This window comes from Mirounga angustirostris, unplaced genomic scaffold (genome assembly GCF_029215605.1).
Source record: "Mirounga angustirostris isolate CCGP_5_RB_7025 unplaced genomic scaffold, mMirAng1.0.hap1 SCAF_1, whole genome shotgun sequence".
NCBI lineage: Eukaryota > Metazoa > Chordata > Mammalia > Carnivora > Phocidae > Mirounga > Mirounga angustirostris.
This window is the reverse complement of record NW_026991709.1, coordinates 166954468-166967615: the sequence shown is the minus strand read 5'-3', so window position 1 is coordinate 166967615 and position 13148 is coordinate 166954468. Positions and strand designations below refer to the sequence as shown.

At 39.4% G+C, this 13148-nt stretch overlaps 1 protein-coding gene across 1 annotated transcript in view; it reads left to right on the top strand.

Annotated features, from left to right (window-relative positions):
- GRM7 (glutamate metabotropic receptor 7) overlaps positions 1-12473 on the top strand; it is a 392637-nt gene extending 380164 nt beyond the window's left edge. The window contains exon 8 of the mRNA XM_064592455.1: positions 12219-12473. Within this exon, the coding sequence (XP_064448525.1) occupies positions 12219-12473 (255 nt within the window). The remainder of the gene's footprint in view (positions 1-12218) is intronic.
- Positions 12474-13148: the final 675 nt, after the last annotated feature.

The window sequence follows — 13148 nt, the reverse complement described above, 5'->3', positions numbered from 1 at the left end:
AAATGCATATATGGCCTCAGTTAAGTCAAAGTCAGCAGCTTTTTGTCAAATAAAAACAAAGCCAAAATGCACTCTTCATTGCATTGTCATAGCAACCATTTCATTTTTCCTTGTAAAGAGATGATTAGGTGCTAACCTGGGTGTTAGTGCAAGCTTTTTTTTTTTTTTTTAAGATTTTATTTATTTGACAGAGAGAGAGAGGCACAGCAAGAGAGGGAACACAAGCAGGGGGAGTGGGAGAGGGAGAAGCAGGCTTCCCGGCGAGCAGGGAGCCTGACCCAGGGCTCGATCCCAGAACCCTGGGATCATGACCTGAGCCCAAGGCAGATGCTTAATGACTGAGCCACCCAGGCGCCCAGTGTAAGCTTTTTCAAAGAAAAAATCTCATTCTTCCAAAAGGGGCAGTGTTGTTGATTTTCATTGTTACTTCGGGCTCCAAAGGAGTCATTATTGGTAATTATTTTACTTACTTACTTATTTATTGGTGAACACATGGGAGAGGATTTAAGAAATGTAGGTGGCAACGCCCAGGACAATACAGTCCTATCCTCCTTTGGGCCAGTTTGGAAAGTACTTTTTACAGGCAGTGTAAGTCCATGAGAACATCACATTTACTCCTTCCTGCCAGGTACCCTTTTGACTGCTCTGCAGAAGGAGGACAAGGATGGAGCCAAAGACTGCAAATGTACTGTCTACCTCTGTATCACTAAGACTTACTTCCCTAACAATATCAGTATCAATTAAGTCATCTGTATTGGCCTACACACACACACCACAGTACTAGACAGGGATACAATATGAGATAAATAGACATGCTTCCTGGTAGGGGAGAAAGATATTTATCATACACACACACACACACACACACACATACACACACACACTTAAGTATGAATCTTATGATTGCTTTGAGAGTTTTTAACAGGGTGGTATTACCTAGTTTTGGTTAGAAAAGTCTTGGCTGAAGAAGTGATGCTTGCATAGAGATTTAAAGAATAAAGAAAACAAGGTAGGTGGGGTGGGGAAACTTTCCAGGAAGAGGGGAAAGCATATGCAAAGGCCCTGTGGCAGACTAGAGCATGCCATATTCAGAGATATGAAAGAGGCCAGGGGACAGGGAGATATGATGAGTTGTAAAATAAAGATGAATAAATGCCTTTGAAATTGGCCTTGATTTGTGAAATGAGTGAAGACCATCTCATTCATCAAACATGTATTGAACTTGTTCCCTATGCCAGGCATGAGGGTACAAAGGTAAATTAAACATGGTCCCTGCCTTTGATTTTCTCACTTCTAACTTTTCTCTTCCTCCCTGACTTCCACAAAATATTCTTGTTCTCTCCCTATTATATGAGACAATTTATCTCTATGTTTTATCTCCTCTATTTATTAGCTCTGAATGCCATGCCTGGGCCACAGAAGTGCCCCAGGTCCAGGAGTAGAGAAAGAAGTGAAGCCACTGAAATTGCTAGAGGAAAAAGTACTTGAAAAAATGGGAAGCAATTATGATTGTTCAAAGACAAAGAGCCTCAGGACATGGTTACATTATCCCGTGCTATACAGACATAAATTTTACCAGCAAGCACTTTGACCAGGGCTTTAGAGTTGAAGAAGTATGACCACTTACAAGTCATTTCTTCCTTGTCACAGCGGTGGTAGATGCCATTACTTACCTCATATTATAAGTAACAATATTCAAGCTTAGAAAGGCTAAGTGAGGTACTCAAGATCTCCCCCCCCCCCCGTTGTTAATAAGCAGCAGAGTCTATATCCAAATGCAGAATTCCTGACTGCAATTCCAGCACACTGGTCATACATTTTACTGCTCTTGGCTGCACAGTATCTATCTCCTGGACTGTATTCATTCCTTTGTTCAGCTGCTATGAATTAGGCATTTGCTATATCCCAGGACCTACAGACAGTAAATTGAAAGGTATGGTTCATGCTGTCACGGTGGTGGGGGGCAGTCTAGTGACAGGATACTTATGAAATAAATACTTGAATGAAATATCACAAATCGTGATTAATGTAATGAAGGGGCATGATGCGTTCTACAAGCAAGCAAGAGAAGGAGGTCACAATTTACATTTGAGAGTCAGAGAAGTAAGACTGAGACCTGAAAGGCAGGTAGGAGGTAATCAGGTAAAGATAAGTGGGAATAGCATCTGAGGCAGAGGGAATAGCATGTACAGAATCTTTGATGATGGGCAGAGCATTGCACATTTGAAGGACTTAGAGAAAATGAAGGAAGACAGAAGGGGTACCTGCAGAGTTCCTTGGGCCATGTTGGGATTTTATCTTCATTCCAAGTGTGATGGGAAATTGAGCAAATGCAGCAGGATAGCAGAAGCTCCCAAAAATACTGTCCTCGGCATTGAGTTGTAAAAAGAAATGATACCTGGAAGGAAAAACAAAACAAAACAAAACAAAACACCTCTTATGTCTGACAAGGAGTCTAGGAAGGTTTAGAGGACACATTCAGAGCAGGTGATGATGATGATGGAGGCCAGACTACAGGCTCAGAGACTGAGTGGGTAGGAAATATCAGTTTTGAGATCCCTGACATAAGACCTTGCAAACAAGAGCAAAGCCAAAGGGATCCTGTGAAGTCAGGATTAAAATCATGAACCACTCAGCCCCTACTCCTTAGCCCAGCTCCCTCCCTTTCACTAAATTTCTCTTGGCAGGATAGGTATTATTTTCCTGCTCAATCTCAGAGCCACCCTGGGAACAGTGAGGGCCATAGGCTGAGCACCTATTTGTGGACAATTTTCTGAGTAAAGTTTCATTGCAATTATTTGCTCCTTTGGGGCTTAAACCATGGGCTTAAACAGCTAAGGGCCTTAATGAGTTCAGAGCCTAAGTTACCCCTGGGTGGGCAATTCAGCTGGACTGGGTTCTAGCTGTTGAAGTGTTTTGCCCATCAGCCAGGGGCAGCACTTGGCACAATCACTAATGGGTGCCACAGCACACTACCCAGCATCGCAGCGGTTCGTGGCGGGGAGGGGGGCGCTGCATCCACCCACATGCACACCACCACACTGCGGGTAGTGCAAAAGCAGGGGAGTAAAGATGATATATGGAAAACTTTAAGTTAATGGAAGGGGAAATGAATTTCAAGGGCAGAAAGAAAGGTATCGCAGCTCAGCAGGAAGATGGGAAAGAGAGGGTCCAAAAGGAAGAGAGGAAGATCAACAAAAATAACATCCAGAACGAAAAAGAGAAAGGAGAAAGCTGTATGATTATGATGATCAAAGTTTGTCAAAGTTCAACAGAAAGCCATTGCCAATGGCTTTGAAAACAGATAAGAATGCACTTTATTTTAGTAAGAGCCTGACTTTGTCTTCTTGTCAATGACACTCTGGGGTCCAATTTCAATGAACACTTCAAAAGTCCAACTGAAAACACATTGACTATGCCTAAGAAATGCAATGATTATCTCTTTCTTTTAGCTATTAATTTGACATCAATTTTTTCATTTGACTTCTATCTCTTTATGTTCATTAGAACTATAAAGCTGACTTTAAAAGTTGGCAAGATTAGACAGCTTTGCGCTTACAGAAATGGAGTATTCCAAATGACAACTTTAGAAATAGAATACTTTGGGGGTAGCTGGGTCACTTGAGCATCCGACTCTTGATTTTGGCTCAGGTCACGATCTCAGGGTCTTGAGATCGAGCCCGTCCTTGGGCTCTGTGCTCAGTGGGGAGTCTGCTTGAGATTCTCCTCTCCCTCTTCCTATACTCCTCCCCCCCTCAGAATAAATATTTCTTTCTTAAAGAAACAAGAATACGTTAAATCAGACAGCTTTTTTTTTTAATCCACTTGCTTTATTTGCAAAGTAATATAGAACATAATCGTCTATTACCTAATATATTCCCTAGCAAGGTACAAACAAGTATTTTCATATTATGAGAAAGAATTTGAGTTTGCTCCCTACAAAAGGCTCTTAGGTGTACTCTTGATGAATGTGGCCAGAGGTTCAAAGGGAGCCAATGAAATCTGGCAGAAGTGTGTCTCTCCAGGCTGACTGTGGAGAGATGCTTTGCCTTTGTGTGTTAAATCACTGCAAGGCAGTGACCTAACAGTTGTGGGGCTCTCAACCCAGCAGGAATGGTAAATATCCTTTTAGATAACACAACAGAGTGAACAGTGCCAGTACTGGCCAAATATAAAACAGTAAATCTGCCTTGTGGTTATAGGGGGAAAATATCTTGAAATCAAAATTAAGTCAGATGGCTGGTGGAGGAAATAAATTCCTATGCCCAGCAAAATCAGAAGTGACGACCTGGAAGAACTGGCTATTGAGGTGGCCTAGAGCTCTTGAGGGTGTCGTGGGGAGCAAAACACTGAATTTCCCACGTATATGGTCAGTTGTACTAATAGCATCTCACTGGAATAGACAGAGCACCAGGCTTCTGCTCAGGAGAGCAAAGAACTGAGATGTAGATGATTTCAAGCATGACACATTCACTTATCTCATACTCTAGAAACTGATTTACATTCACCTGGAGTGCTTGTCTTATGTCCATCCAAATAAAGAATGTAATGGTGTTTAGATGTAATATCATGTCTGCCTAGAAATACTAAATGACAAAAACAAAACACAGTAAAACTAGGTCTTGTCCAACAGTCATCTGGTTGCCTTCATTATTTATAATTCTATTTCAGACACCTATCCACAAAGTGTGGCCTATAATATTTGGTGTGTGTATCTCTTTATGTATGTCCCACTTCCCTTTCTCCATCCCTCCCTCCCTCTTTATTACCTAATCAAAGATAGGAGGTCTAAATAGAATAGTATGAAAATTATCTACAGATGATGGGGCCATCAACTGTAATAAATACAATTGCATTTCCTGAGCACCCACCATATTCTAGGCACTGTGCACTACTTTTCACACATGATACCCTTTAAACTACAAATGGTGAGAAGATCTCCATGGTAGTGGTAGAGTGAGGTGGGGTCATATATCAGAGACTCTGGTAACTAATTGCTAGGGTCTGAACTTTGAGTCTGTCACTTGCCAGAGATGAAGTAGTTTGTGCAATGTCACCAACCAACAGTCTGAGGCCAATTTTGAAATCAGTTCTAATAACAAAGACCTTACTCTTTCCATTACGCCATTCTTCTAGAAGATGCAACTCTACCCTGAAAAACAATTGTTTCTCCCCCATAATTATACTGAATCCTTTCATCATCATGCATTATTTGATAACTAAGCCAAGAGTCCTCAGTATGTTTGACCCTCCAGATGACTGAGGAAGTCCCAATTGCAAATATCCTGTCCTATCCACAAATATATGTCATTATTTTTTTCTTCTCAAAAACGTGGCTACTCTAATTAGGAAGCAAGGGGTGCAGGTGGTGAGGATGGTAAACACTGGTCTTAACTGCCAGGAAATTCCATTTAATTCAGTCATATGAATGTTCCAGCCATCTGTCAGGTAATAATGAACACTTCTTTTCTGGGACCCCATCAGACACATTTTTCATTTTTATTACACAGACTTCGGGATGTCCTGAGGATTATAAAACTTCTCTCTTCCCACCTGAAGACTCCATTAAGGCCTTCTTGTCCCAATTCTCAACTGTCACATGGGAATGCACAGAATTTACTATTTCTCATAAAAGAGTCAATGACAGATAAAATAGGGGTTTGAGAATGCTTTCAAACAAAAGAGAAGCAAACTTAATGAAATGCCTGTTCCTCAAAAAGGCTATGATTCAGATTTCATAAGAAAGATTGTCATTATGAAATGTACTAATATGAAGAAAAGTGGCATAGTGTTATAGCCAATTAATAAATCAGGGGTACTAATACACTTGACTGAATGGTTGCTGCATGCCACCATGGTCAACCCATTTGGTCCCAACAACCTGCTAAGAGAGGTACTATTATTATCTCTACTCTAGAAATAAGGAAACAGAGGTACAAAATAATAACAAAAATAATAGTGATAATACTAACAGACTATAAATAATAGCTTTTCCCAAAACAATGTTGAATGCCAAGGATGTTTATGGTACCTAATACCTGCTTCAAGTGTAGAACTTTTTATTCAACCAGAATTTAATAAGTGTACACTTTTTAGCAGACATTGTGTTTATTATCCAGTCGGTTCTGCTCTAATGTGACATATGTGTTCTTAAAAATCACCATGCTATGCAAAATTGTGCAATAAAAACACAAGATTTATGGGAAAAATTGGGTTAGGGACATAACACTCAAAAATCAAAAATCACCAGTGACATTTTTAAAAAAATCTAATAAAAATGGTGGCATGGTTTTACACAAGTTAAATGACTAGGCAGTGCATAAATGTTACAATAAATATGGCATTTTACCTTAAGAAAAAGGAGGTAAAGTTTGCTCATGGAAGGAGGTGCCAGGAGTGTTGCTGCTTGTGATTTATTATAAAATTGTGCAAGGGGGACAAAGGCAGATGTTTGAGGTGTGTGTGTGTGTGTGTGCATTTTGTGTGTTGCTGCATGGCTTGGTACAGCTGGAGGTAGTTTACTGTGCTCATCTGGTGTTTCTTGGGGAAAAAAATCATACACGTGCAAACACAACTTTGTGTTGTACTCAAATTGTTCCCTAACACATCCATCTGCTAGGGATTTATTTGCATTTTCAAAGCAAAGGTTAAATCACAACTAACTGGCTATACTCTCCTGAGCAGACCAGGTTAAGTGTTCTTTGGAGCTATACCTATGACAGGGGCCAACAGGGGAATTGCCCTGACTGGGGACATAGGGAAGGCTTTATGTAGAAGGGTCCACTGGATGAAGCATCAAATATAAACAAGGTGTCAGAGGCACAACAGGTCAGCAAAGGAGATAAGAAAAGGAGGGAGAAATGGGGGCCAATATACATTGTGGGAAAAAGGACTTGATGAACAGTTAGTTGATGCATGAAGACTTAGTTCATTCTTGATTGCCTTCCTCCTGCCACTAGAATATGGCTCCCTGATGGAGGGAGAATGTCTATCATCTTCACAATGGTGTACTTAGTGTTTGGGCCAGTGCAGGCATTTGGTAGTATCTCAGGAAAATGCAGAACCAGTACATGGGTGAATGCACCAACAGTGGAAAAGTAAGTCTTTCACATAGCCTATCTAGAAAAGAGAACTAACAGTGAATTTACAGCATGGGTCATGAGTTAATAATCTCTTACATCAGTGGTTTGACACCATCAAATAGTCCTAGAACTCTTCTTCTAATATAGTATTTTTACAGATAAAGCTGGTAATTCATTAGTATAAATATATTGTGAGTTCATTTGTGTAGTATTTACTTCTAAGGACAGCAGTAGTAATGATGAGAGTATTTTGATGAACTCAAAAACCTGAAATTGAGTTTTTCCTGATCCAGTTTTGTATCTGTCTCTGTGCCCTACAAATTTTTTCTTTACTTCTTACTTTTTCTCATTATTCTTTGGATCGTATCTCAAATACTATGATGTTCAAAGTTTGAAGCCTGTCACTATTACAACTTTCAATAGCTTGCCTTGAAATCTCTCAAAATAAATTTACACAGAAGAATTGGCAAATTTCAAAGTTGCTCATGAGCACTATCTGACCACTTTTCAAATTTCTTAGTATCTTAGCAATAAAAAGTTAGACAAAGAGAACTCAAGTAACCGTAGTGTTACACCATCTTACAAAACAATAATGGCATCTCGTAATATGGATTAGCATTTTATCTGATAATGAACTTAGACCAAGATGAAAAAGATTCAGGTGGGCTTTGTCTGGCATTAAATTAAGCATATACCTAACAGTATACTTGCTGGTACATTTCAGTCAGACCAGACACGAATAGGCCTCGTGTTTTAGACACTACAACCTAGTTAATCAATAAGACATATGTTAAAAAAAAAAAAAAAGACATGTAAAAAGACATTTATTTAAATAAATGAAAATGGTTGAGCCTTCATCTTGAGATGTGCACTCCAACAACCTAATCTAAATAAATATTAAGCGAATATAAATAGTAGTTTTAATAAAAAGTAGTTATAATAATAAGTAGTTAACATTTCATGGGTACTTATTTCCTAGGCATTATGCTAAGCATTTTTCATATATTTATTAGATCTTCAAAACCACCATATGAGGTAGGAATCATTATTGTCTTCATTCTACAAATGAGGAAACTGACAGAGAGAATAATAGCCCCAAATTCCATGGATTAGACTTTAAAATAAACACTGTTCTAGAATATATGTACTGTAAATTCCTTGCCTGAATGCTATTTGGTTATATAAGCTGAATTATATATGATGGGTGTTGGAAAAGCCACATTCAACCAAGGAGCAGAAACTAGATTCTGGAAATTCGTTTAGAGTGATGATAAAATTAAAGCTTAATTATCAAAACACATGGAATTTCCAAGGCAATCTGCATCCTGAGTCATGGAGGATTGGCCAAGGTGGGAAGACTTAGCTCCCCTGGGGCTTATCCTCAGACAGCCAGAATGGGATGAGGTTTAGTTGAATGCCAGCCCTGGGGAGATGCTTGATCTCAGTAAAACCATGTGTCAGGGGCCTCTTGTTTTGATGAAAAGGACCAACAGTGATCACCAATGCCTTGACCTTGCTAAAGAAATTATAAAGAAGATAAAATATTGTCAAATACCCAAGGTTAAATAAACAGGGTAATGTATTTTACAGTAAGCAGCAGGTAAAATAAGAATAGCCTCAAGACTAAAAATAAATAGGTTATAATTTGTTATAAAGAATATACTAAAAGCTGATGTTAGAATAAACACAGTCAAAAGGTGAGCCTCCCACCAAAGGCCAAAGAGACAGTGACTTGGGTCCTCTCCTGGGGCTTGGTGGGTTTGAAGCTTTGTGGACCAATGCCTCTGGAATCCCTGTAGACTAAAGCCTTCCTATCTTTATACCTATATACTTATTCCAAAATACTTTTATAGTATTGCTGGGTCTGAGCCTAAATACTTTACAAACACTGATTTAATTGTCAACACAACATTATGAGGTAGGTACTGTTATCATCCCCATTTACAGATGCAAAAGCTGAGGCACAGAGAGGCCAAATTTTTTGCCCTAGGTCAGAGAACTAGGAAATGGGAATCGAACCTCAGATGAGCTTCAGATCATTCATTCTTAAACACCATGCAGTATAAAGAGGAAATGTGGGAGTAGGAATTTGGTCAGTGGCATTCATGTTGGTTTTCACATACTTCTGAAGTTCACCAGAGACTGCAAAAGTTTCAACACAAAATATCAAGTCTCAATGGGCTCTAATTTGAGAATAATGAAATAAAAATAAAACACTCCATAAAATGAACATCATAGGTTTTGAGGTCTTAAATTGCTAAGTAGTCTTTGTTAAGAAAAAGTGTGTACATACACAGAGACACACACATACAGAAGCATATGTACATATATCATTTATAGTTATGTTTAAATAATAAACTGTGGATGATTTCTTCAACTGTAGAATTTGCTCATGAACAGAGAAACAGAAACAAAACCATAGGTCAAATTATATCATTTTCTTTTTTGGACTGCTAAACCATGATTTGCAAAGTCTCATTAGTAGGATGACAGCAGGGATCATGAAAGAAGGAAGCAACATTGCCTAGGTCCTTAAAGCCTTGTGACCATGGTAAGCCTTTCTTAAATGGTGTAGGTTAGCACGGTGGAAAGGAGTTCAAAGTCTGAAAGTATTCCAATAGGAGAAGATAAGCTTTTAAAATACAGTCTGATTCACAACCAAAAGGATCATTAATTCAATATTGTTTTGTCTTTCTATTTTACATTCATTACGTATTATACAGTTAGCCGCTGGAGGTTCCTTAAAACCATTCAAAGACATGCACATTCAAAATAACATTTGTTAGAAAACTGTATTCCTTCCACGTGAGATGGCAAAGTCTCTTTTAATTTCTTCCCAGAGCCTCAGTTTGAAATACAATACAGAAGTATCCAGGCAACCAATAGTTCTGACGAAATACTTGTATGTTTAGAGAAAGACTGTTGGAATCACAGGTAGGAAAAAGACACCCATTACACGAACAAGTGAGCTCCTCCATCGTGTTTATGTAAGTGCCTCCTGTTTATCAGCACTGCAGACACAACGATGCACCACAGACGCTTGTTCCCGCCTTCCTGGTGCTTGTGGCCTAGTCAGGGAGAGATGGTCAGATGATTGGGGCAAAAGGTATATAATTACAAGCAGAGACCAATGGTATAATGAAAACAGTTCTCCGCGTGTGTAAGTAAAGAAGTGGGCCTAGACTTGGGGCTGTAGGCAAGGGAAGCCTAGGATGGATGTTCTAAGAAGCAGAGGAAAATCATTCCATACAGAGGAAAACAAAAATAAATATTACATGTATTAAATGTATTAAATGTGGCTGAATGAACACAACATCTTCTAGACCTAAAGGAGTGTCCATATGGATGGTGACCTGGGAAGAAGGGTGGGGGGAAAGTGGTGGCAAATGAGTCTGAAAAAGTTGGCAGGGGGCAGACTATGTGCAGCCTTGTAGACTCCATTAAGGTTGGGGATTTTATCCTCTGATCAATGGGAAGACCTAGTTATGGAAGTTATGGAATACAATGATTGAATAAATATATCATCGGCTTTCCATGGACACAAAAGGCCATGGCATCTATTCATTTTTTTAATGTGATTGAAATTTTATGAATGAATGAATGAATGAATGAATGAATGAATGAATGTGTTCCTTTATTTATTGCTTTACTAGGGTATGATTAACAAAAACTGTATATATTCAGGTTCATATAACATGATCCTTTTTAAGGCATACAATGTGATGATTTAATATATGTATAATTGAATAATTACCACATCAAGTTAATTAACACATCCATCACCTCACATTTAATCTAGCCTTTAGAAGTCATGCAAAAGGCAAACATATCTAAATATAGAGGGGTGGGGCTCCAGATCACAAAAAAGGGCACTTCATAAACACAACTGGACCAAGGCAAGCTGTCTGTAGTTTTCTCCTTACTGATCTCACAAATCCCCATGCCCTTCCACCATCTTTTCACATTTATAACCAAGGCAGTGATTTAACACACTACACAGTAATTACCTACAGCCCCAAGTCTAGGCCAGCTTCCTTACTTATACACGCAGAGAACTGTTTTCATTATATCATTGGTCTCTGCTTGTAATTATATACCTTTTGCCCCAATCATCTGACCATCTCTCCCTGACTAGGCCACAAGCACCAGGAAGGCGGGAACAAGCGTCTGTGGTGCATCGTTGTGTCTGCAGTGCTGACAAACAGGAGGCACTTACATAAACACGATGGAGGAGCTCACTTGTTCGTGTAATGGGTGTCTTTTTCCTACCTGTGATTCCAACAGTCTTTCTCTAAACATACAAGTATTTCGTCAGAACTATTGGCTGCCTGGATACTTCTGAATTGTATTTCAAACTGAGGCTCTGGTGAATGGTTGTTTACTGATTTTTCAAGGGAGCCAAAGGAGACAAGGAGAGTTATGGAGACACCATCCACACCACAAATAACATAGTGTCAGGATGGTTTTGCACCCTATTAGCAATTTGTCAACATAAAGAGACTGGACAAGCCAACATCACTAGATCTTGGGCCCTTGCCATCAGTGTTTTGTAAATCAGAACTAAGCAAGAAGGACTGACTTTTCAGGGCAACTTAACTCACTACTTTGTAGGTATGGTGAAGGTGAACAGTTAGAAAAAATAATAATACAAAAGGGACATATATTAACATAACTTTCAAAGGTCCCAGAGTCTTTGTGTAGCAAGAAATCGTGTATTTTAATCATTTTGTGTATATATGGGAGATAAAAAATAACCACCCTTAATCAAGATTACAAATGCCCAAAAAGACGTGATTTTCACGTCTTCATATTCATCTGCCATTCTGATTGAAAGTACTTCAACTCTGATTACTACTATGAACTTCTGTGTAGGAGACTTCTCCAGGGCAACCATGCACACAGATTCACCCAAAGGCTTTCGATCAATTAATATAGGCAAAACTCTCCAATAAATGTACCAAGTTATATTGACTTCCTTTTTTCCTTTTTCTTTCTTTTTTTTTTAATGAGATGGCCCTGGAGATGGCTATGTTTTCTCTCCTAGCCAAAGTCATTCTTGATGTCATGTGTTAAGTATTCAGACTTCCTTTGCAGTCATTTTATTTGTAATAGTGTCTTGTGTGTTGTGTCTCCTAGCTCTACATACAAACTACCACACTTACAATCTCCATGAACCTAAGTGCGTCAGTGGCTCTGGGGATGCTTTACATGCCGAAAGTGTACATCATCATTTTCCACCCTGAACTCAATGTCCAGAAGCGGAAGCGAAGCTTCAAGGCGGTAGTCACGGCAGCCACCATGTCGTCGCGGCTGTCACACAAACCCAGTGACAGACCCAACGGTGAGGCAAAGACAGAACTCTGTGAAAACGTAGACCCAAACAGTAAGTAACTTTCCTTTCCTTTCAACTTCCCCTCCTACATCCGGAAGCTCTAGGAACTGTGGTATGAGTTTGTCTTTCTTTGGAGAAATACGGTATCCATTTTTGTCTTAATGGAGTGGGTTCCTGGGTGAATGCTAACCTTTGCTCTTAAGAGTTTGTCTTATTCTTGCCCCCATTTCACTTTTGCTCCCCCTGGGGAGAAAAGCTTTTAGAGACTCCGCTTCTGAAGTGTGAAATCTCCCCCTTCCTTCTTATTCATTGGTACCAAACCCTCCAATCAACAGGAACATACCTGTTGGGTTGTGACCCACCTTTCTTGCTCTCCTCATGTTAGGGGAACAGTTCCCAGTAGGGAAGCTTTAACACCTGACTGAACTGTAGCAGTGGGAATAAAACTGGAATATTTAATAACTTAGAAAGCAAAACTTCTTTTCACTGGAAAATGAATATAGAGAAGGTTATGATTCTTAACTAAGCAGCTTTCTAGAAACAAGAAAACACCTAAGTATACAGGCTGAGTACTACCATGGTCGTAACATCCCCACATGGGAAAAACATCTACCATGCCACAGCAGCACAGTTTAATTCCGTGAAAGACAAAATATTAGGGAGGGAATTAAGGGTGAAATGTCACATCTGACATGACACATGGCATATCTGCAACCCCTGGGTAGCCTCTAGTA